This window comes from Stegostoma tigrinum, chromosome 42, assembly GCF_030684315.1.
Source record: "Stegostoma tigrinum isolate sSteTig4 chromosome 42, sSteTig4.hap1, whole genome shotgun sequence".
Classification (NCBI taxonomy): domain Eukaryota; kingdom Metazoa; phylum Chordata; class Chondrichthyes; order Orectolobiformes; family Stegostomatidae; genus Stegostoma; species Stegostoma tigrinum.
The window spans coordinates 8584599-8610424 of record NC_081395.1 but is presented as its reverse complement, the minus strand read 5'-3'; the positions used below and the strand labels follow the sequence as shown (position 1 = coordinate 8610424).

The following is a 25826-nucleotide window of genomic DNA, read 5'->3' as shown; positions in this document are numbered from 1 at the left end:
CCTCAGCCTCTGATGCTTCAGGGAAAACAGCCCCAGCCTATTATGTCTCTCCCTGTACGAAAAGAGCTTTTTAAATGTTTGAATGTCTCTATATTTTCAGTATTAAATTTCCCAGTTTCTCATTTCTCATCTTTATGCTACCCTCTCTGCAACATCATCTGAATGCGCAACATTATTTTCCACACAAACGCTGAAAACATCCGGCTCTCCTTCAACTCTGTTCACCTCTTCAACATCTCTGATTTGTCATTTTACTTGATGAGCATGAAGTAGTGATTGGGTAGCACTGAATGTCTTTACAAATTCTAATCACCAGCCATAATGCCATCTCCTGCCCTCTGTGGAAGATGTTCAAGCAGAGCCAATCTCTTCACAACTTTGATTTTGTATTTGAACCTGAGACAAGTTTCTACCTTATATCCACTGCAGTAAGCAACAATACCTACTTGCACATTAAACTCATTACCTAACTCTGCCTTTACTCTAGCTTGTCACTGAAACACTCATTCAGGTCATTATTACCTCCGGACATGATCAATCCAACACTTTCCGGAGTCAGTCCCACTTTTTCTGCACTTCAAAAATTTGACGTAATTCAAAAGATTGCTGCAGATGTATCTTACAAAAAGTTCCTGACCTATATTGACTCCCCTTCCAGCAATTACTTAATTTTAAAATTCTCAGGCTTTGTCTTCAAATCTCTGCATTGCCTAGCCTTTTCCTATTTCTGTAACCTCTCAATTTCTACAACTCTCCAAAATCCAAGTTCCTTACAATTTTTGTGCATCACTGGTTAGGTGATCAGGTGGTGTTAAACTTAAGTATTATTGAAGCTGCACTCATCCAGGCTAATACATTTTTCAACATGCCTGACAGATAGCTAACAGGCTATGGGGACTGGGGAGGTGACTTATTTCCGAAGAAGGGTCTAGACCCAAAACGTCAGCTTTCCTACTCCTCTGATGCTGCTTGGCCTGCTGTTTTCATCCAGCTGTACGCCTTGTTATCTCAGATTCTCCAGCATCGGCAGTTCCTACTATCTCTATACAATCCCTGGCTTCTTTCCACATCAAAATTGCTCCACCACTGTTCCTACCTTCAAATGCCTAGGCTTTAAATATTGGAATTCTGTTCCCAAACATCTTCACCCCCGCCACCGCTCTTTCCTCATTTAAGATATTCCTTAAAACCTAGCCCTTTTACCAAACCTCTACTGAACAGCTGCAATATCTCAAGAAAAACTATGTCAAATTTCATTTGGCAATGCTTTTGTGAATCGCCTTGTCATGTTTTACTTCATTAAAGGTGTTAAATAAACGTAAGCCATCTTGTTATTGAGAGGGGTAACAAATGCAAACTGCAGAGAGGGACAAGGGGTAATTGTCTCCAGCAAAATAAAACCTGCATATATCATCATTACTAAAAGGGTTGCCAAAGGGAAATTAAAAATTCAACGTGCATTATTATTTATCAAGCCATAAACTTTAATTCTAAAATCTTCGTGGCTTACAGTAATTTTATTTTAACTCTGTGAAAGTGTGTACAGTAGAGGATGAATCAACATTTCAAACATCTTTTCTCACTTATCCAGATGCAGTGCATCCAATAACTTTATGTACAGGTGCAGCTCATTGTGGAATACTGACACAACAGTAACAGGCATTACTAGCATGAGTTAATACAGCTCAAAAATAGTCAAGTACAGAGGCATGGTCCTCTGTCTATTAACTGCATTTCATAATACAGCTAGGATCAAACTACAGGAACTAACAGAATTATGGTTTTGTGACCCTACATGTACTAAAATTCCACTATTCAAGTGTTCAAGACAAACTAAATAGCATGTCCTGATATTACTAAGTTCAGATGTGGAAATTTAAATCAGTCAACAACCCCAAACAACTAAACTTGTCCAATTCATTCATTCAATCGGGTCAATGATCATACCAAGTTTTTCGGCATCATAGACTAGCAGCTCCAGCACAATATTTTAAAAGAAGCTGCAATTATGCAAACACAGTAGAGCCAGTCACACATGTTTACTCAGTCTGTCTCCCTGTAAAAAAAAGTACTGAAGGAGCCCACAAAGGCCAGTTTTCCAGTTGCAGACCAGATTTTGTGCACTGGTCTCCTGAAACAGGATACAGAAAAAAAGATGCTCCTGGTGTACTAATAAACCACAATACTCTTTGCCCACACTTAGACCCACATCAAGAAACCACATGGAAGTCTTGGAACAGACTGAAGTTGTAAGAAACCAAATTGCCAGACAGAAACTACAGCAAGCAACTTCCCTTCATTTCTCAATCAGGCAGGCACCGCTTAAAGTTACAGCACTTCTGTCTCTTGACTACATATTTACAGAACACACGGCACCATGCAAACTCTGTAGCTGATGCCTGAGAAGGAAAGGCGGGAATCAAAATCTTACCTTGCAGCTGCTTGAATCTTCCCTCCAGGACACTGGAATACTGTGTTGAGTTGACATATGCCGCGGGTGACAGGGGTGGTGTCATTGATCTCCTCTGTACCTCCATCTGATCGAGCTAAATCAAGAAGGTTTCAAATGTGAAATAAAATTTAAAAAGTGAGGTGGGGACAGAAAAAACAAATCCCCCTGAGTCTGAAAGCTAGGATCCTTCAATTTGGCCACTGGATCTTTCATACGGTCAACATCAGCAGCACTCTGGTCCAAAAACAACACGATGAGAACTTCAGCTACAACTCTGTCTGTGAAAGGAGGATTCCCTCTGGCATTTCTCCCCCTTTATTTGTGTCCTGACTTTGAAAAGCTTTCTCAGCCACAAATGCTACCAAAAGTGCACCCGATCTTATCCAGTAGTTGCTGCTTCTTTTTTTTGCTGTAGTTTTCCTTCAGGGTCCAACCGAAGTGAACATTCCCAAACTCCCGGAGTAAAAAGGAATCAAGAATCCTCTGCCATCAGTACCCCAGAGAACTTTTGTGCTCCAAGTGCACACCTTTGTTGAATATGCAAAGGCTGCTCCCTCTGACCAGCAGCCTGGCGTACTCAGTTATTACATCACTGAGCTCATTATCATAGGAGTAAGGTAGCCTGGATTAGTCCATTCTAAAAGGTGCATAGGGGTAATGAGGAGGAAGAAATAGTTACTCAGGTATACTTCATAATCAAAAAACTGCACCATAACCTTTGGCCGGAAAGCTACTTCTGCATCTGTGATGTAGCTTCTACAAAAAGTACGTATTAAACATTTGCAGTCATTCTAAGACCGCCCTACCATTCAAATGAGCTGATAACACCTTGTTGTGAAAGGCTGAATATTTTTGAAATGACAGCATCACAAACATCAAACCCAGATCAGACCGCCCACATCTTCTGACTTTGGCAGCTTTCCTGTCTTAGCTTCAGTCTCTGTCGTTTTTTCCTTTCTCCCCCCGCCCGCCCAACTCCACCTCCAAACACCACCCCACTCCCCACCACCGCCCCCCCACCTAACGGCACTTCCTCCTTGTGATCACTTCAACACATATGCCTGAAGTTAGCAGGGTGGTGAAACGGGCTTTGCAACTTCTTTAGGCACCACTCATTTCTCTTTACAACAAATGCACCACCACCACCCCCCTCCCCCGGCTACCTTCTCTGGGATAATACCAATCTTCTACCCTGATAGCAAACTTACCTGACATTGATTTTTTTAAAATTAATACATAGTAGTTAAAACTCTCACATTTAATGCATGTTGTCTTACAAATAATTATGTAAATTCTTAGTGAACATGTCTTCCAAACATCTATATATCAGTTTCTGAACAGTTGTAATGTCATGGAATGTGGGTCACCACTCATCTGTAACTGAACACGGCAAAGAATAAATGCCAGTAACATTTGTTCTAGTTTAACAGTCCTTGAGCTCTACTGATGCCTTTGTAAAGCTACTATCTGGAGTGGCACTGAACCATTGAACCAAGCGCCTAAGATTCATTCTCCAGCCTTTGCTAAATTAACCAATTTCATTTAGAGCTCGTGCAAAGATTTCAGTTTGTGGGCTTCAGGGAGGAAAAAAAAACATTCACGCCTGCTGCTCTTATTGCTCTTTGCCTTGAGATCTCTACTTTGCAAGATATTGATCTAAAACAAAGAATAAATGAATTACTGCAATTCATCAAAATTCGGTTGTTTAACTGATGTTGGGGTTTACGCACTGGGAATTACAAGGGGTCAAATCCTGTTCTTGTCTCCAGTTTTCACCAGCGGAACAAATCAATGACCTCAGGTCAATGCAAACACTTTAACCCTAACAGAATTCTGCTCATATTCCAAAGTGCTGCTGGATGGAATAATACAAAGCAAGAAAGGATACATCCGCAATTCTCTTTCTGCCAGGAGCCCAAGACAGAATCATGAATATGTATTTGTTTTTAGCCTAATGAGATTGAGGGGCTGAGTAGAAAACAATTTATCTATAAAGAAAGGAGGGAGTATCATCATGGACTGCACTCAGGCAATTGATACACATTCTACAAGGCACTTTTACTGTGATATTGACAGAGGCAAGGTAGTTATCCAAACTCTCTCAGCTAGGGGCACATAATAATGTCTACAACAGTAAGAGACTTGTTAAAAAAATCTATAGGAAGTGAAACCCCACTGAGTTCATGCTGTTCGTATTAATTCGTGTAACATTCCTGTGCATGCTCTTAACAGGTTAAAAGTGTGATTAAAATGCCACAGGAATTATCATTACTTTACCAAGTTAGAATCCAGCAGAACTGCACCAACCAGAAAGTATTTCTCTCCGGTTCTAATTATCAACATAGAAGATTATATATTTACAGAACATCAGATGTTGCAGGATTGTGACCCAGAGTACATTTCAGATGCTGGAAGGGACATTCAGTCTTCAAAAGGACTGCTGAAAAACCAATTATATTTGCTGGCTTTTGCTAGGGTACATCAATGCTAAGTACAGACCTTCACCAAATTTTGGCAAGCTGCCAAGGTTGGAGAAATAACTATTTCGGACTTTAAAACTTCAGTGTATGTCAAGAGATTATATACACAGAGGTTTAAAGTTGTTCTGGTTGAATGGCATGAACTGATTGCTGTAGCAAATCAGCCAAGGAGCATGAAAGGCAGCTCCCAATGCAAATCCAGGGCCAAATTATCATTGCATAGAATTAGATAACACCCTCTGTATGATACACAACGCCTTTAAGAACAGATTCTGCAATATCATCCAAAGCTGCCAGTGCCGTGCCTATGATACTACTGTACGTTGAGTGGTAAACGCCACACCACCAAAGCAAAACAGCTCACAGCTTTTTTAAAAGTCACATTTTGCAGCTTAGTAGTCTGGGAATTAGATTTTACACACTCAGGAATGGGGTAGGTGGGAGGAAGGAATACAGAGTGCGCTGTTGCCTTGGGCTTGTACAGGCAGGATAGCATCCAGTCCCAGCCAGAAATGGTGGCATCCTCTCCCTCCAGCAACAGCACCTATAATTGTTGCAGCATTCCTCTCAACCCCAGAGAAACTGGCAAAACCACCTTCTTGAATTGAGTCCTAGCGACGGCTAACTTCACAATATATTGGTGAAAACCAGGCTTTTGTGACCTAAATACCAGCTAGGCCCAACAGTTAAAAAGAACCCAGCAATGATTCTGAAACATTTGAAATTTCTCACCTTTACAAATAAAGTTTAAAAAAGTATTAACTAGTTTTAAAAAAGTTCTACCCATATTCAGCTTTACACAAAATCACATGAATCTTAAATCACTACCACCACCTCCCACATTTTAATCCTCAATGTTTGAAAGCCTTATTCAGCCACATTCCTGTGGTCAACTGCGAAACAGAACAAACAGTCTAACTTCACAATCAATATTTAGGAGTAGATAACAACTCTGACAACATCACTCACACTGTGTCCTTCATAAAAAGCAATACTTTGTTTTTGTAAAACAATACGTTGCACATTTCCCTCTTTTGGTTAGCTATTGCCAATCAAACGGCATCCTGTTAACGATCATCTATTTGTGGTTGAGTAAGATCAGCGTTCACTCAAGAATTACCATTACAATTCAATCCAAAGAAATGGTGCTTCATAGATCCGCTGCCAGTCAGGCTTAACTAGTACAGCATGCAAGGATATGGTCGAAGACAGAACTGTATATCATAGCTGCATTTTTTTTTAAATTGCCCATACTCATTATCCTTGGCAAGCTTCATTGGCTCACACTTCTACTACTTGTTCTCAAATCTCTCCCTCTTGCCCCAACCCACTGTCTTCTGATTGATTTTAATCCTCTTTAGCAATAAATTCACAAATGCTATACTTGGTCTCTGACACTCTCCCATAATCACTTTGCTTCAGTATCTCCTTCTCACTGCAAAGGCCTCCAAAATTATTACCCTCTTTGAACGACTATTTAACTCTTTTCTCTCCACACCATTCAAATCTTATCTCGTATGAAGCATTCTCAGACATTCTGCTATGTAAATGCAGTATATATTGCTGGGTGTGAGCACCACATTGCCTGTTACAACACAGATCACAGCGGCCGACGTTTAATTCCTGCTCTGTGGTGAATTAACTGATCTCACAGCTTTGACTTCACACTTGTTGAAGGCCATACACTCGGTGGGTCTTCACAAATTTCCACAGTGGGAAGCTAATGATTGAGCTGTTACCAGAAATATGCAGTAACAGCAGTAGCATTCTAAATGGGTTACCACTACCTCCACCTCTGTAGCATCACGAGAAAATACAACTGCTGTAAGGTATCATATGCTTACCCAACGCTTCTACAATCAAAAGGGATTTGAAATTCAATGCAAGTATCTATACTTCAAAACATGGCATTTTAGCTACTGGTTGGCTGTTGTACAAATATAACCCAATAACCTGGTGTGTCATCCATGTTATTGAAAACCTCAACCAGAAGAAAACAGAATCAAATGATAACCCAACAGGAAGACAAACGATGACAATGAAGATAAACCCTAGAGTAGGGGGCAGATGACAGAAATACAATACTGCCACCCCATGCATGGAGGACTACAACAACTACTTGAGGTTTACTGTTTATTCAACATTATTTTTCAAATGTATGCCTTGATTATTCTTAAATGCCTTTTCAGATAAATGTCACATTTCTGCTCGCTATTTATTCCAACTCAACTAAAGCATTGAATTCTGAGGATTTTAACATTTCCTAACTGTTAGAAATTGTCTTTTTAATGCCAAACAAGGTAAACATTTACAAGCTCTACTAGTGTACAAAATCAAAATACCTCAAATGCTAGAAATTTGAAATAAGCTCAAAAACTGATGGAATAACTCAGGTCTGGCACCATTGGGCATCAATCTGAACCATCAAATGAATTTTCCCATCTTCAATTAAAGTATTTCATCGACTGAGATTTATGCTATCTGGTCCACCATGGCCTGTAGCAACTATTCTCATAAGGTTTTCCATCTTCACCTCACTCATCATGAAACAGGCAATCTTTTTGTGGAATTCCCTATTAGGAGAAGCGGAAATTCTTCTGTTCCCTTCTGCTTGAGGTTTTCAATAACATGGATGACACATCAGGTTATTGGGTTATATTTGTACAACAGCCATTAGGGGCATTTAAACAGTCTTTAGATAAGCATATGAATGATGATGGGATAGTGGAGGGGAATGGGCTTAGATTAGTTCACACGTCAGGGCAACATCAAGAGCCGAAGGGCCTCTTCTGCGCTGTATGTCCTATGCTCTATATAAATGTTCAATGCTGCCAGGCCTTCCAGATGCTAGCAGCAAATTTAAAGCCCAGCTGCCAACCATTCCATATGTTCCAATCTGAGAGCTGACCCTCACACTGTTGCCCTGAAAATGGCTCAGAAAAGTTTTCTCCCTGCATTATGGATGAGGACCTGGGGGTGCTAGATGAAGGGCGGTGCACAGCAAGGGAGCACTTTTTACTGTCAAATGAGGCCATGCCATGAGATGCAGCCAGCCTGGATAAAGAGAGCAGTTTAGATCAGTCTTATATCCCAAGTTAATGCATAGAAGTGTATTAATGATATTCTGCACTCCATGATGATAAGTGCCATGAGCTTTTCTCTGCTATCTCACACTCACAGGCACTGCAAGCAAGGATCATGAAATTTAACTCTCTCAACTGCTTGCATAATGTCCATTCATCAGCCCTCAACTATATCATCCTTCCAAACTACTAACCCTTTCTGTCCTCTGTGATTGCCACTCACTTCTTGAAAACACCTCACCACCTCTCAGATAATAAAATGTGAGGCTGGATGAACACAGCAGGCCAAGCAGCATCTCAGGAGCACAAAAGCTGATGTTTCGGGCCTAGACCCTTCATCAGAGAGGGGGATGGGGAGAGGGAACTGGAATAAATAGGGAGAGAGGGGGAGGCGGACCGAAGATGGAGAGTAAAGAAGATAGGCGAAGAGGGTGTAGGTGGGGAGGTAGGGAGGGGATAGGTCAGTCCAGGGAAGACGGGCAGGTCAAGGAGGTGGGATGAGGTTAGTAGGTAGCTGGGGGTGCGGCTTGGGGTGGGAGGAAGAGATGGGTGAGAGGAAGAACCGGTTAGGGAGGCAGAGACAGGTTGGACTGGTTTTGGGATGCAGTGGGTGGGGGGGAAGAGCTGGGCTGGTTGTGTGGTGCAGTGGGGGGAGGGGACGAACTGGGCTGGTTTGGGGACCAGCCCAGTTCGTCCCCTCCCCCCACTGCACCACACAACCAGCCCAGCTCTTTCCCCCCCCCCCACCCACTGCATCCCAAAACCAGTCCAACCTGTCTCTGCCTCCCTAACCGGTTCTTCCTCTCACCCATCTCTTCCTCCCACCCCAAGCCGCACCCCCAGCTACCTACTAACCTCATCCCACCTCCTTGACCTGCCCGTCTTCCCTGGACTGACCTATCCCCTCCCTACCTCCCCACCTACACCCTCTCCGCCTATCTTCTTTACTCTCCATCTTCGGTCCGCCTCCCCCTCTCTCCCTATTTATTCCAGTTCCCTCCCCCCATCCCCCTTTCTGATGAAGGGTCTAGGCCCGAAACGTCAGCTTTTGTGCTCCTGAGATGCTGCTTGGCCTGCTGTGTTCATCCAGCCTCACATTTTATTATCTTGGAATTCTCCAGCATCTGCAGTTCCCATTATCTCTCACCACCTCTCATACTCCTGCACCACAACCATCTGGTCTTACACACACATTCATCGTTGAACCTGGGAGTACCCTAGTAAGATAGCCTACATATTAACAGTTTGAGAGCACAATCTGGTAAGCACACCACTACATCATTGTCATTACTCCACAGCTGGCCAAGCAAGAAATGCCCTGGGTCTTTAACACTCAGAGGACTACTGGAGACGAGGCACCTGCTCAGCCCCAGGCAGGAGTCGATCTCACAGTCTTAGTTATTAATGATTTCATGAAAATGCAGAGACAGGCACAGGAACAGCCTGCAGGTTTGTCAGAGGCACTCAGTAAGCAAAATCAAAGAATGGAGGAGTTTATCAAGGTTATCATTACAATGCGAGTTCCAGCATGTGTGTGTCTCACTACCTCTATGAAGAAGTGCTGAACCCCATGGAAACCCAGACCTGGCACAATCAGGTCTCTACCAGATACACAAAAATGAATTTGCGTTCCACTGTTCCAGTCAGAGCTACTCAAGATCAATGGCAAGGTAAGAGGGAGTCAAGGGACTTCAACATCACTCCAGGTGCCCCCTTTCTTTCAGGGCAATAGGGTGATGCCTGCAGATACCACAGAGAGGAGAAGCAACATACAGGATGCCAAGAAACATCTTCCCACAAGATTATAGGGGTGCCCAACCCCTGCACCTCCTCTCTGCCCGTGATGCTAAAGTGTGCAGACATCCAAGCCCAGTAGGGTGATCCTATAGAGATAGTAGTAACTGCCGATGCTGGAGCATCTGAGACAACACGGTGTTAAGCTGGTTGAACACAGCAGGCCAAGCTGCATCAGTGGAGTAGGAAAGTTTGATTTTTCTGGTCGAGACCCTTCTTCAGGGTGATCCTACATATGGGCAGAGTACTCTCATCAGGCCGAACCCTCTAGGTACAAACAGCCCTGGGACAACTGCCCAAGTTTTTCAGTCAACTACTGAGTAAACTCTTCCAACTCAGCTTCAGAAGTCAGGACTGCACTTTGATATAGTGGAAGAGAGAAGAGGAAAAATCATACTGGGGGCACAAAGGCAGAGGCAACGTTGGTGAGGTAGATCCAGTGGCAAAAGATGCCCGAGAATCAGCAACTTCCTTGTTGGTTGGGTCCACCACGGCAGCAGCAACAAAGCAGAGGCAGTAGGGCATCATGACAACATTGATGAGGTGGGCCCAGCAGCAAGAAGTGTGAATCTGACATTGGTTGGTCCAGCACAGGTGGTGGCAAGGTGATGGAGGAGGAGTATTGGTCCAGTGACAAAGATAGTGCTGAGGCTTGGTGACTTCAATATTGGTTGGGTTTGGTGTAAACAGTGACAAACCAATGGTGGAGCAACGGCAGCACAGGTGTCATTGATGGTGATGACCTGGTTCAAGACTGAAGGACTGTCTTCAAGGTATATCTTCCTTTATTTCCTTATTGTTGAATTATTCAAAATGGTGAGGTAACATGGTTTCAAATGAAAGCTTTTCACTATTTTATTGTATTCTTACTGTAAAATACACATGACAATAAAATCAAAATCAAAAGGTGCCACAGGTGACATGCAAAACTGAAAATAAACTTGCACTTTTGTAAATATATCTGATTTTGTACTCCTAGAGTGTCTGCTCTAGTCTCTGTCACTGTTGGACCTGGTTAAGTTACACCCATGTGAGGGATCAGAGGCCTCTTCAGATGTCCCGAGGATGAAAGAAGTTGCAATGGTCAAGCACTGCTCATCTCTCACAGTCAACCAACTCCATGACTGCAGATAGCCTCAAATATCAAGAATCCTTAAACTTTAGCGTTGAGGACTGTTGCTGCGCTTTGATGTGGGCAACACCAAGGCCAAAAATTGAGTGCAGGGATTATGCTAGGGGGTCTGGCCTGCACACATCTTCCCAAACTTACCTCTGCTGCATGGAGATGTTTGTTCTATCTATAAGCTACTCAAGGGAGCACACTGCCATTCAATGCTGTGAGCCTACAAATGTCTAAGCTGAGAAGAGTAAGACTACATCAGAGCAGATTATTCTCAATGTTATGATAGGAGGAGGAACTTCAGCTATGAGGTCAGATGGAAGGCAGTGAGGCTGTTCTCCTTGGAGAGAAGAAGGCTGACAGTATATCCGATAGAGATTTTCAAAATCATCAGTGGGCTAGGTAGAGTAGATAGGGAGAAACTGTTCCTGCTCATAAAACAAACAAGAAATGACGCCACCCACAAACTGAAGGAGCAGCACCTCATATTCCACCTCGGGAGCCTACAGAATGATGGCCTAAACAAGGAATTCACTAGCTTTAAAATCTCTCCACCCCCGACTCCAGCTTCATCCCATGTCCAACGCTCCCTCTCATCCCCACCTCCTTGGCCTGACACAACGTGTCCATCTTCTCTCCCACCTCACTGACCAATCCCCACCACTCCCTGCCTGCACTCATCTATCACCACCACCTACCTGCCCCAGCCCTACCCCTTCTCTCTCTGTTTATATCACAGCTCCCTTACTCCTCTCCATTCTGACGAAGGGTCCTGACTCAAAACGTCAACTTTTCTGCTCCTCTGATGCTGCCTGACCTGCAGTGTTCCTCCAGCTCCATACTGTATTGGCTCTGACTCCAGCATCTGGAGTTCTTGCTATATCTAAGAATAAGAGGGCATTGGTTTGAATTGTTCTACAAAAGAAGCAAGGATGAAAAAAGGAAAATCTTTTCATTCAGCAAGTACCTAGGGCACAGAATGCACTGCCTGGAATTGTGGAGGAGACAGGTTTAATTGAGGCATTCAAAAGGGCATTGGATAATTATTTGGTCAAAAATAATGTGCAAGGGTAGGGGGGAAAGCATCAAACAGACTCAAGGTAATAATGCTCATTTAACAAGCAGCAGAGGTACGAATGCCGTCTCTTTGTGCTGTAACACTTCTGTGATTCTGAGATGTGCAATGGGCAGTTCACATATCCATTCTCCCTCATAATTGAGTGGGCTGTCAAGAAAAGCTGCACAAAGTCCTGCCTCTTGCAGGTTCTACATCGTCTTGGAGATGCTCAAATATTTCAGGGTAACTTAGTCTGTACACACTCTGAAACATTGATGGAGTACTGATGATGAAAAAGTCAAAAGGAGACTCCTCAGGATAACCTTTCAAATACAGCTATCACGAGCGATTTCAACGCACAACACTTGGATATGATATCCTGATGGCGGCATTAAGATATACTTAACCTTAGTGCCATGCAATGTACTGCACTGTCTCACTGACTGCTACTTTCTCTCTAATGGTTAACTGGATGTGTAATGTTCAGGTACTTGAAAATGGGACCATCCATAAAGCATTTAATCAGATGTATGACTAGGCATTTATTCAGCAATAGGAAAAAGTCAACAACTGCAAATGGTAACATGATTTACATATCTTTTGCATTAAGCAGGGTCTGCTTGTCATATAACCACAAAATCTTAAAAATTAAAGAATGCCACAATTCAGCTCATTCATCATGGAAGCAGTTTCAAAGAGATTATCTCTGGTTTCTTGCACTCGACAATGCATTGCTCTGTCATTCTGTTTTGGACAGCCCTCCTGGTCAATGTCCGGATCCTCAACCTCAGAAGATTGCTAATAATGAGATGCAAAATCATGAAAATAAGATAGTTGCCTCTTCATATAGAAATTATGAAATTTCCATTTAAAGCATAAGAGAAAAATCAGCTGCATTTTTATTGAAATCAAATTTTTGACCTTTTCATTCTCAATGTATTTTCCCAACTTTCTTGCTATTACCCATGTCCCATTAAATAGGAGCAATTCTGCCCAGTAGCCCTGTTTTGCTTCACAGAAGCTACTTGACTGATGGGTTATTCCAGTGTTCCCTTGTATATTTACTTAACTCCTTTAACACAATAAAACAACACCAGGCATTTCATAAGCAAGTAATGAAACAATGACTGACTCCAAGCCACATTGGGAAGTTATCACTGCAGATGACAAAATGGCTGGTTAAAGAGGTAGGTTTGAAAAATCTTAAAGCATGATAGTCAGGGAATTTATTTATTTATTTATTCATTCACTTGATTGGATGTCAGCTTCACTGCCCAGACCAACATTTGTTGTCCATTACTAATCACCCTTGAATTGAGTGGCTTGACAGACTATTTCTGAGGGCAGTGAAGAGTCAGCGGCATTGCAGTACGTTTGGAACCACATGTAGGGTAAATCAGGTAAGGGCAACAGATCTCCATTATTGGCTTTCAATTACAAATTCTATTCATTGAATTTTAAATTCCTCCAGCTGCTGTGGTCAGATTTGAACCCACATCCGCAGAATGTTAGCTGGGGCCCCTGTATTACTAGCTAACAGTCAGGCAACGTAACAGACGGGAAAACAGGTAAATTCACGAATGTCTTTCTGTACTTTTTTTGAGTTAAACCCTACTAACTTTTTATTGATTTCTCTAGACTGCTCAAGGTCATGTTTGTTATATATAAATCATAAAAACAGACTTCAGTACTACTTAAAGGTTTAATTTTCATTGTTACTCAAGTACAGAGATACCACACTCTTGTTCACCTATGCTGAGACTACTTAATTTTCTGTAACAGCTTTCCTGGATTTTGCACCCCTAGTTAGTCTATCGTTTAAAAACAATGATGATTGAATTGAGATTAATTATGTCATTACCAGGCAGAGAAAGAAGAGATATGGCTAAGAGGAGAAAAGATACCGTAGAGAGGAAGCCAGATACAGTAAAGAGGCAGAGATAAAATAGAGAAGAGTGTAGGAAATATAACAGATAAGTAACGTTCAACAGCAGCTGGTTGACAGAATTTGCCTATCATCAAATCACAGAATTTACAACAGTGCTTAACCCAAAATACTTGAAAATGTGATATCATTTTAACACTTGAAAATTTACAAGATTCCAGATGTCAGTAAAAACAAACGAACAACTAAGCAGCAGAGTAACATTCAATGAACAATTATTGAAGTTTGCACACTACAGATCAACATAAAAGTACATTGCGTGAACAACAGAATCTGTGTTTTGCAACAGATGTGCTCCTATTCACAATGCACAACCCCCAAGTGTGACTTCTGCCACACCATAAGGGGTGCAACCCACAATTTGGGAAATCTTAATTTACAGCATAATAAAATAAGCAGTCAATCACATTCAAATCTGCGTTTTCTCTTCAACTCTTTTTATCTGCTTTTCCTATCCTTTTCTATTCTTTTACAAATCCTATCAAATTCTATTTAAAATACTGCAGCTTCTGCCTCAACAGCTACCTGGGAAATGCATTCCATGGAAAAAAAGTCTTCTAACATTTTTTTTAAGCAAATACTCGTGTTCAGTCTACTCCCCTTTGATACAAGTTGGTCAATCATTAAAAACAACAAAAATATCAATTTATAGAGGCAAAAAACCTTTGAAGTCACCTTCTATGCATTTACAGACCACAGGAACTTTTTTTTGTATAAGTGCATGGGAAATGGGTTTGCTGGCTAGGCTAGAATTTATTGACCATCTTACTTTGCCGGACTGACCTGGAACTGAGTGGTTTACTATGCCATTTCAGACGGCAGTTAAGCATGAACTGCATTGTTGTTGCGTCTGGAGTCACATTAAGCCAGACCCGATTAGGATAGAAGATCTTCTTCCCTAAAGGACATTAGTAAGCCTGATGTGTTTTTATAAAAATTGACAGTGAATTGCATGGTCACCATCAGGCAAGCTTTCAATTCCATATTTTTATTCAATTAAAATTTCACAATCTGCCATGGTGGAATTCGAGACTATGTTCCAAGATGGCAGTCTTAAATACTCACCCGATGATATTACGATGCCATCACCTCCCCTCATTAGATATTTCAAGTTAGGTTTACTTAGACATTATGTTGAGATTCTACAAGGAATGATTTTCTTTGGGTGAGACAATAACCTACATGCCCCTGCATGCTATTTGTAACACTGCAGAACTGGACACATTGGAAATTGACAGGAGTACACTGAACATCAGCATCTGAAATCTCTAATCAGAACATGTATCCTCAAGACAGCATGCTTAACTGCGATGAATCCGGCTCAGAAAAGTATGTTGATCTTCACTGTCTCAACTCAGTTAGAATGAACAGCCAACAGGCTAGTACTGATTGACCATATGTCCACATGAAATAACACCTTCATTACAGTGACAGAAAACCATGAAGCAGAAAAAGGAACTCACTGGGACTATAATACAGTAGGTGCTCTGCCTGGCTGACGTTTCAGAATAAAATGGTTAATTAACATGAGTTTTCCTGGAAGTATTTAGTACAGCAAAAATTCATTAATTAATTTGGAATGCTCTTCTCATGAGGAGGTCCTTGACTCTTTGTCTGCTGATTCTCCTTCCTGAACTATTTTCTTGATGTTTTTGTCAATTGTGGCAAAGGAGACAACTCAGCAATGAAAGAAAAGGAGGAAGTATTATAAAATGAAGCACTATATTTATCATTGTAGGAACATGAAAGGGTGGGAAAGACTTTGAACAGGATACCATCACATTAGGGTTAGACACTAAGCTTATCGGAGCAGACGGTTTCTGTACAATATCCCTAAGGATACATTTATCTCTGGATTGAGCTAAGCTTCACGTCAAGGGCCTTAAACCAAAAACTAGCAGTTACTGAACAATATGCAATGTTAACCCACAGTGAGGCTCTTCCGCACGTACTATTTAACATTTTCTGTCTCTCTATAATGAACCAAAGTCTTCATTTAATGTAGAAATAATCTATAATTTGCAAGTCTTTTGCTTTTTCATTACTACTATTCACTCTGTCCTTCTCCATCTCTAGTAGTACATACAGATCATACACATTTGTCATTGAATAGTTTAACTAAGACCTCCAAAGCATTGCGAATGGTATCAGAGAATTTGTTTCCAGGAGGGACCTTGGAAGGATGAGCAGAAGTGACATGATAAACAGGAAGAAGATGAACAGTAAAAACAGAAACAGATTTCGCAATAACTGTTTATTTAACACAAAAGATTCAGGCTCTCAGTTTGGATTTCAGATTAAATAATCCCTCAGAACTACAAATTGTACACCTTACATTTGCTCTGTTCCTAATTATTCTCTGTCCTGTTCCTAATTATTCTCCGTCATGCTCCTGCCAGCTGTCCTCTTTGTTCAGGCTCTATCTCTCTGAATCCTGTCTGTACTCCTGCTCTGTCATTACTTCAAGTGACGATTCCACTGCTCAAACTCACACAATAGAACCCTCCCTTCCTGCCAGTGGTGGCTAGTTCAGGTTGGTTGAAAACTGGCAAGTTGCTGGCAATGTTGATTAGTGGATGATGCAATGATTGTAATGCACTATCTTGTTGACTATTCTGTTGCTCTCGTTTTAATCAAAACATTTTACTGTTATACTTTTCAGATATAAGTTATCGTAAACTCTACTATTTCCGTGCGGTAGGAATAGATTTTTGAGGTCCTATCTTATGAAGAGAGGTTGACTGAGCTCGGACTTTTTTCATTAGAGAAAAGGAGGAGGAGAGGGGACCTAATTGAGGTATACAAGATAATGAAAGGCATAGACAGAGTTGATAGAGACTATTTCCCAGGGCAGAAATGGCTAACACGAGGGGTCATAGTTTTAAGCTGGTTGGAGCAAAGTATAGAGGGGATGTCAGAGGCGGGTTCTTTACACAGAGAGTTGTGAGAGCATGGAATGCGTTGCCAGCAGCAGTTGTGGAAGAAAGGTCATTGGGGACATTTAAGAGACTGCTGGACATGCCTATGGTCACAGAAATTTGAGGGTGCATACAGGAGGATCAATGGTCGGCACAACATCGTGGGCTGAAGGGCCTGTTCTGTGCTGTACTGTTCTATGTTCTATGTTCTATGTACAAATTATAGCAACACCAGCTACAATAGTATGATGAGCTAATACTGCACAGTCAATGGCATGGTCAAGCATAAATTTTCTATTCAGCTTACACCCAAAATCTACTGCAAGGGCTTTGAACACAAAGTGCCAGTTCTGTGCAGCAGCTTACCCTTTGGTATAAAATTGCAAAACAACACAAATAGTCAAGATATACAGACTGCCTGACCACAGGCAACAACTCAACACTTCTTGGCATTTTTTTTTAGTATAAAGTAAGTACTAACATAGTTTGTCATGGAGGAATCCTCTGCTTTCCTAACTTGGAAGATGGGTAAACCAATCCTGACTTTCCACGCAGTGGGGAATTGAAACATTGACAAAACATATGTGAATTTTGACATTGTTTTCCCAACAGTGTTTGCATGTATAACAATGACTTGAGTAGTCAGAAGAGTAGAGCTAACCCAGAAACTGAAGCATCAGTTTTGTATTAAAGTAATTTTCTTCTAGACCCATCAAGAAGAATTCCAAATCCAACTATATTTCCTTCACCTCTGAGGTTCTGGACTTATTTCCACTCATTTTATCTTCACTCTTTCTAAATCACATTTTTATTTCCTTATAACAATGTTAAGTTCATGGATTTATATGTACAACAGTAAAGATGTGCAAATTAATGCGGGTGCCCTGCAGCCCACACATGAGGAATTTATTTCATTTTTGCCCCCCCATGACCCTGAGAAATTTATTTCATCTTTGCTCCCCCATTACCCAGATAGAGAACTGCTGTTATCTCCAAAGATACTTCATACCAATGGAGAACAAGAATGTTGAGAATTTTTTTAAATGAAGGACAGATCAGGTTCTGATAAAGGACCTGTATGGGCACTTTCTGTGCCTTTCCTTTGGTGGCACAATATGAATTTTATCTGAAAACTGAAAACAGTAAATTGTCTGAAAATAAATACACTCAAACATCTGAGCTATTTTGCTTCACCACCTAACAAATATTCCCAAAGTTGAAACTTCCAAAATACTTAAAAGGATAGATGCAATAAAATGTTTCCTGGGTTGGCAAGTCTAGAGCAATGGAGCACAATTTAAAAATAACAGCGATGCCACTTAGGTCTGAGATAAGATTTTTTTTGAAGGGTTGTGAACCTTTAGAACTGTCTACCACAGGGGCTGTGGAAGCTTAGTCTTTGAGTATGTTCTTTAGATAGAGATTAAGAAATGTTTGATTACCAGTGGAGTACAGGGTTATGTGGGATGAATAAAAGGCATTTAAGTGTTCAATTAGATATGATCGTATTAAAAGGCAAAGCAGGAATGATGGGCTGAATGACCCATTCATATTCTTACGCTCCTAAGTGGTTTCTAAAACGTGCATTTTGGAAGGTGAAAGGAAAAAGAAGTTCAAATCAAAAATATAAAACTGAATGGAACTTGAAATCTAAATTTCATACAATCCATTCTAAGTGGATTAGGCCATTCAGCCCAACAAGTCCACACCACCCTCTGAAGAGCATCCCACCCAGGCTCACACTACTACCTTATCTCTGTAACCATGCATTTCCATGGCTAATCCACCTAACCTAAACATCCATGGGCACTATAGGCATCTTGGCAATGTCAATCCACCCTAACCTGCATATTTTTCGACTATAGGAGGAAACAGCAGCATCAAGAGTAAACCCACACAGACATAGGGAGAACATGCAAACTCCACAGAAACAGTCGCCTAAGGCTGCAATTGATCCAGGCTCCTTGACACTTTGAAGCAGCAGTGCTAACCAGTGAGCCACCAGGCCACCCACAACACTTGTGAATATGTTACAAGTAACCCAAAAATGGCTTCTGACATTCACTGTCAGTGATTGAGACTTTTTGCAACAGGTCCAATGCAAATACAAAAATCAGGAGAAAAGTAACAGTCTGCCAACTAACACCCACTTTGCACCAAGATAATAAAGTGTGAAGCTGGATGAACACAGCAAGCCAAGCAGCATCTCAGGAGCACAAAAGCTGACGTTTCTGGCCTAGACCCTTCATCAGAGTTCTGATGAAGGGTCTAGGCCCGAAACGTCAGCTTTTGCGCTCCTCAGATGCTGCTTGGCCTGCTGTGTTCATCCAGCTTCACACTTTATTATCTTGGATTCTCCAGCATCTGCAGTTCCCATTATCACTATCACCCACTTTGCACCACTGCACAGAAGTCAAGCTTTAGACTCAGATGTCTCTCTCTGATTTCTTGATGGGTGTCTGCAGAGAACAAAATAACGTAGATACTTACTTGAAGTTGATAAACTGTTTATCTGTGACAAAGTCTGAATTTCCAGTTTAAAAGAAAACCATTAAATTTTTATAAATGATCAAAGCTGTCTGTTACATTTTGAATTAGTAACAGGTTTAACAATCCTGGCTGAACCAGACAAGATCATCAGACTTCCACATTGTGGAAATGTCCTTACTGTTGACTGGTTTCCATGATTTCTCTGAATTTTGTTAACTAGAGTTACAAAGCTGTTTTATATTTAATATTGTTTGGAGGAAGCACGCTTTGAATGTTTGTGGAAAATGGATTTATTTCAGGTTTTGTAGAAATATCTGAAACTGTCTCTTTGTTTTTGCTCTGGATTTGCAGAATCCACATTCTTTGTTCAACTTTACTGAAAATCACAATGGAGTTGGAGTTTTTTTTTAACAAGTCTTCCAAGAAATTATGTGGCTCGCAAGAACTGCTTCTTTTACTGTACAATGCTGCTCAGGTTGTTCTTAAAGTGACTGGCTTAAAAAGATGCATATGATTAACTCCTTCAGTTGAAGGAAAGGCTGCAGAGAACAAGCTGATTTGGAATAAATATAATAAAGTGTGGAGCTGGATGAACACAGCAGGCCAAGCAGCATCTCAGGAGCACAAAAGCTGACGTTTTGGGCCTAGACCCTTCATCAGAGAGCCAAACGTCAGCTTTTGTGCTCCTGAGCTGCTGCTTGGCCTGCTGTGTTCATCCAGCTCCACACTTTGTTATCTTGGGTTCTCCAGCATCTGCAGTTCCCATTATCACTGATTTGGAATAAAGTTTGCTAAGAACAGACTGCAGAACTTTCAAAGCAGGGGTCACAGTCTGACGATTCACGGTAGACCATTTAGGACAGAGATGAGGAGACATTTCTTCACCCAAAGAGTGGTGAGCCTGTGCAATTCATTACCACAGGAAGTAGCTGATGCCAGAATATTGAATATATTCAAGAGGTGGCTAGATATAGCACTTGGGGTGAATTAGGATTAAAGGTTATGGGGAAAACGCAGAATTAGGTTATTGAGTTGGATGATCAGACATGATTACAATGAATGGTGGAGCAGGCTCCGAGGGCCAAATAGCCTCCTCCTTCTATGTTTTAACCTTTTGGTTTTGAGAATATTCCCTTGGCCAATGTATTCTTTTTCCAGAAAACCAATTTCTACGAAGATTTCTTTTCTGTACAGTATGTGTACAAGTTAGAGATAATTAGAGGAATGGACATTTACTTCTATATTACTGTGTACAGTAACTAATTATTGTATCTTCACTGAAAGATTTGTTCTGATAATAAATTAATAATTGTGTTTATTAAGAGATCTGGTTGAAAGATATTGTTGTTTAAAACCTGAAACAGACAAGGCATTTATTTGGTCATCTCTAATTGGAGGAAGTATTTTTATTTCATTTTGTGTACCATGGAGTAGTGGAACTAAAATGATGCTGCTCTTCTTGAGCCTCAGTCATCACATACGAAACTACTATTTCTCTCCTTTTGCAGGTGTTGACTGCCAGTTCCTCTGGTGCCAACTGCCTATCAGCATCTCTTTCAAGTGACCATTATCTGCACACGAGTCAGTAAAGCAAATGTTAGTACCCTAATCAACTATGAAGGGCATCACAGCTGCTAATAAACCATGAAGGGCTTCATAACCAAGTTCACTGCAGTCCTCACATATACCCAAATGCACACATTTTCTAAAAGTTCATTCCATGGAATTGCTGGCGTGGTTGAGGCAAGACCTTTATCAGTGAGAGTCACCACAGCAAAGTCACCAGGAGCAGCAGAGACAGTCATAATACCAAATTTGATGTAGGTTTTATTCAAAAGTTCATGGATCTTCACTTTTCTGCGTAAGAACATCTTAAAGCACCAGTTGATTTTATTTGTAGAAACAAGCAGCACCATAAACAATGAATAACTTTCTAGCAATAAATCAGTCAAGTGTCAACTGTCAGGCATATATGCCCTTCAACTTGTCCTGTACCATGCAGCAAACAATGTTCAACACTTATAATATAGGTAAATGTACTTGTACAGCCCTGCAAACAGTTTTGTTATACCATATTTATGGTTACATTTTGCCGCTCCCAAACCCAAGACATTCATGAAATACTTGTGGCTTTACTATGTGAACACAATATATTTACAATATATGTTAAATCACATAGAACAAACAAGTAGTTTATTCATCCCATCCAGCTCATTCTTCCCTTGAAACCTATTTGCCTTGTAACTTCTATCGTGACATCTAATTTTCAAAAGAACTAGTCTCCATTGCTCTCCAAAGAAGCCATTCCAGTTAGTCAAGAGACTTGTGCATCCTGACTTTGGTTGCAAATTTGCCCTTTACCAATTTGTCGTTCACTTCCACACAGATGTGGTAAGTTTTCCTTGGTCCGCTAAGCATCCTATGCATCTCTAGAAGGTACCTCATTGTTTAAGGAAATTTAAGCCCTGGAGATTACTTCAGCCCTCCAGTCCAGCACAGTTGCTATGTTGACAGCGGGCCTCTCTAACCACATTACTCCATTCTTTCCTCACGTCCTTTTAATATTTTCTTTATGTTTGCCCAATTACCATGTGCATGATGCTACTGACCAAGCTTCAATGTGGTAATGGATTCCAGATTCCAATAACTCTTCGTGTTCAAAAAAAATTGTCTCATTCCTTCTTTGTACTTGCAGCACTAAGTTATCAATCAGTATAAAAGGTTTTTCATGATACATACCCATCAAAGCTTCTCCTTAATTTTCTACTCTGTTATTTCTAATTGACATTCCTTGCTCCAGTAAAAAGCCTGTCTTTCAAGTTTCTTGTAACTAATCCTCCATGGCTTCTCTATCTCTGTGATTTCCTCCAATCTTTCAACCCTCAAAGATCCATCTCTGCACTCTTCCAATTATGGCTTCTTACACATCCCTGATTTTCATCACTCCACAATTGATGCCTTCAGCTGCCAAGGCCCTAAACTCAGGAATGTCCTCTGAAAACTCTCCAAATTTTTTGCTTCCTTTAAACACTCTTTAGAAACGTATCTCTTCACTAAGCTCTCCATCAACTAACTGACATATCCTATGTGGCATACAAATTTTGGTTTGTACAGCTTATGTGAAGAGACTTAGGATTTATTTTTATTCCTCTAAAGGTGCTATATAATTATTTTTAAAAACCAATCCTTTGCAGAAAAGTTGGCTTATTTGTTCTTCCATTATAAAAGTGATTGAAAACTTCAGTTTCACTCAGTACTTCTTTCTACAAAGTCACATGGCTCAACTGAGGTTGAAGGTAGTTTCTGTGAAAGCCAGCATCCTGCGAAGTTCTTTTTAATTCACTTATGGGATGTGGGTATTACTGGCTGGCCAGCATTTCTTGCCTATCCCTAGTTGCCCTTGAGAAGGTAGTGGTGAGCTGCCTTCTTGAACCTCTGCACTCCTCCTGCTGTGGGTTGACCCACAATGCTATTAGGGAGGGAATTCCAGGATTTTGACCCAGCGATAGTGAAGGAACGGCAATATATTTCCAAGTCATGATGGTGAATGACTTAGAGAGGAACTTGGAGGTGGTGGTGTTCCCATATGTCTGATGCCCTTGTCCTTCTAGATGGAAGTGGTCATGTGTTTCGTAGGTGCTGTCTGAGGATCTTTGGTGAACTTCCACAGTGCATCTGCAGATAGTACACAATGCTGCTACTGAGCGTCAGTGGTGGAGGGAGTGAATGCTTGTGAATGTAATGCCAATCAAGCAGGCTGCTTTGTTGTGGATGATGTTGAGCTTCTTGAGTGTTGTTGAGGCTGCACTCATCCAGACAAGTGGGGAGTATTCCATCATACTCGTGACTTGTGCCTTGTAGATTGCGGTCAGGCTTTGAGGAGTCAGGAGGTGAGTTACTCGCCACAGTATTCCTAGCTTCTGGCCTGCTCTTGTAGCCACTGTTTGTGGTGAGTCCAGTTGAGCTTCTGGTCAATGGTAACTCCCAGGATGTTGATAGTGGGAGATTCAGTGATGGTAACAACAGTGAATGTCAATGGGCAGTGGTTGGATTGTCTCTTATCGGTGATGGTCATAACCCAGCATTTGTATGGCACAAATGTCACTTGCTACTTGTCTGCCCAAGCCTGGGTATTGTCCAGATCTTGTGGCTTATGAACTTGGACTGCTTCAGTATCTGAGGAGTCACGAATGGTGCTGCACATTGTGCAAACATCAGTGAACATCCCCACTTCTGACCTCACGATGGAGGGAAGGTCATTGATGAAGCAGCTGAAGATGGTTGGGCTGAGGACACTACCTTGACGAACTCTTGCATAGATGTCCTGGAGCTGAGATGATTGACATCCCACAACTACAACCATCTTCCTATGTGTCAACCACTTCAACCACTGGAGTATTTGTCCCCTGATACCCATTAATTCCAGTTTTGCTAGGGCTCCTTGATGCCACACTCAGCCGAACGCAGCCTTGATATCAAAGGCTGTCTCTCTCACCTCACCTCTGGAATTCAGCTCTTTTGTCCATATTTGAACCAAGGATGTAATGAGATCAAGAAGTGACTAACCCTGGTAGAACCCAAACTAGGCATCACTGAACAGGTTATTTCTGAGCAGGTGCTGCTTGATAGCACTGTTGATGACACATTCCATCACTTTATTGATGATCGTGAGTAGGCTGATAGGGGGCATGTTGGATTTGTCCTGTTTTTGTGTCCAGGACATACTTGGGCAATTTTCCACATTGTCAGGTAGATACCAGTGTTGTAACTGTACGGGAACAGCTTAGCTAGGGGAGCGGCAAGTTCTGGAGCACAAGTCTTCAGCACTTTTGCCAGATTGTTGTCAGGGCCCATAACCTTTGCAGTATCCAGTGTCTCCAATCGTTTCTTGATATCACGTGGAACGAACTGAATTGGCTGAAGACTGGTATCTGTAATGGTGGGGACCACTGGAGGAGGCCGAGATGAAACATTCACTTGGCACTTTGGCTGAAAATTGCTGCGAATGCTTCAGCCTTATCTTTTGCACTGATGTGTTAGGGTCTTCCATTATGGAGGAGGGGGATATTTGTGGAGCCTCCTCCTCCAATGAGTTGTCTATTTGTCCATCACCATTCACGACTTGATGTGGCAGGACTGCAGAGCTCAGATCCGATCCATTGGAGGTTGTGGGATTGCTTAGTTCTGTCTATCACTTGCTGCTTTTGCTGTGTGGCATGCCAGTAGTCCTGTTTGGTGGCTTCACCAGGTTGATACCTCATCTTCAGGTATGCCTGGTGCTGCTCCCAGCATGCCCTCCTGCACTCTTCATTGAACCAAGGCTGATCCCCTGCCTTGATGGTAATGGTTGAGTGGGCTATGGCGGGTCTTGAGGTTACAGATTGTGCTGGAGTACAATTCTGCTGCTGTTGATGGCCCACACTGCCTCATGGATGCCCAGTCTTGAGTTGCTAGATCTATGCGAAGTCTGTCTCATTTAGCACGGTGATAGTGCCACACAACACGATAGAGGTTGCTCTCAATGTGAGGGTGGGGCTTTAACTCCACAAGGACTGTGCAATGGTCATTCTTACTGATACTGTCATGGACAGATGCAACTGTAGCTGACAGATTAGTAAGGATGAGGTCAAGTATGTTTATCTCTCTAGTTGGTTTCCTCACCACCTGCCACAGACCTAATCTAGCAGCTATATCCTTTAGGACCCGGCCAGCTCGATCAGTAGTATGCTGCCGAGCCACTCTTGGTGGTGGACACTGAAAACCTCTACCCAGAGTACAATTTGTATCCTTGCTGTTGTTCAACATGGAGGATTACTGATTCATCAGCAGAGAGAGAATGATGCGTGCCAATCAGCAGGAGGTTCCCTTGCCCAAGTTTAATCTGAAGCCATGAGGCTTCTTGGGGTCCGGAGTCAATGTTTACGACTCCTACAGCAACATTCTCCCAACTGTATACCAGTGTGCTGCCACGTCTGCTGGGTCTGTCCTGCCGGTGAAACAGGACATATCCAGGGATGGTGATGTCTGGGACTTTGTCTGTAAGGTATGGTTCTGTGAGTATGACTATGTCAGGCTGTTGCTTAATGTGCTGCAGTGAACTTGTTCCCACCAACAGCAACTAAAGATTTAATTTTAGATGCATTACTCATGCACTGATGATCTGGCTCTCTCCCTCACTATCTGAGTAGTTATAGCTGCAGGTAAAATATTCATACGATCTGCTGTGTTTTCTCGTTTAAAGAGAAGGTCATAAAGGCTAATGAGACAGCTAATCTGGGTGGCTATACATGCTACAAGTAAACATGTAACTATATATTTCAGTGTCAGAGGACTAGTTCCATGTAGATTAACAAATAAACAGAGATTATAGGCCAGTAATACAATGAAACCAATCAAGTGATATTCTAAACAACAGAAGCGTGACTCCAGCTATTCACCAAGATCCAAGATAATGTGCTCAGCAGCATCTGTGGCATTACTGAGTTGG

General features: G+C 41.7%; 1 protein-coding gene across 3 annotated transcripts in view; it reads right to left on the bottom strand.

Moving 5' to 3' along the window:
* LOC125449431 (spectrin beta chain, non-erythrocytic 1-like) overlaps positions 1–25826 on the bottom strand; it is a 289686-nt gene that overhangs the window by 161020 nt on the left and 102840 nt on the right. Inside the window, exon 2 of one of the 3 annotated variants that reach the window (XM_048525213.2) lies at positions 2432–2546. The exons of the other annotated variants lie outside the window; for them this stretch is intronic. Coding sequence (XP_048381170.1) covers positions 2432–2537 — 106 coding nt within the window. The 5' untranslated portion in view covers positions 2538–2546. The remainder of the gene's footprint in view (positions 1–2431; positions 2547–25826) is intronic. 3 annotated transcript variants of the gene reach the window in all.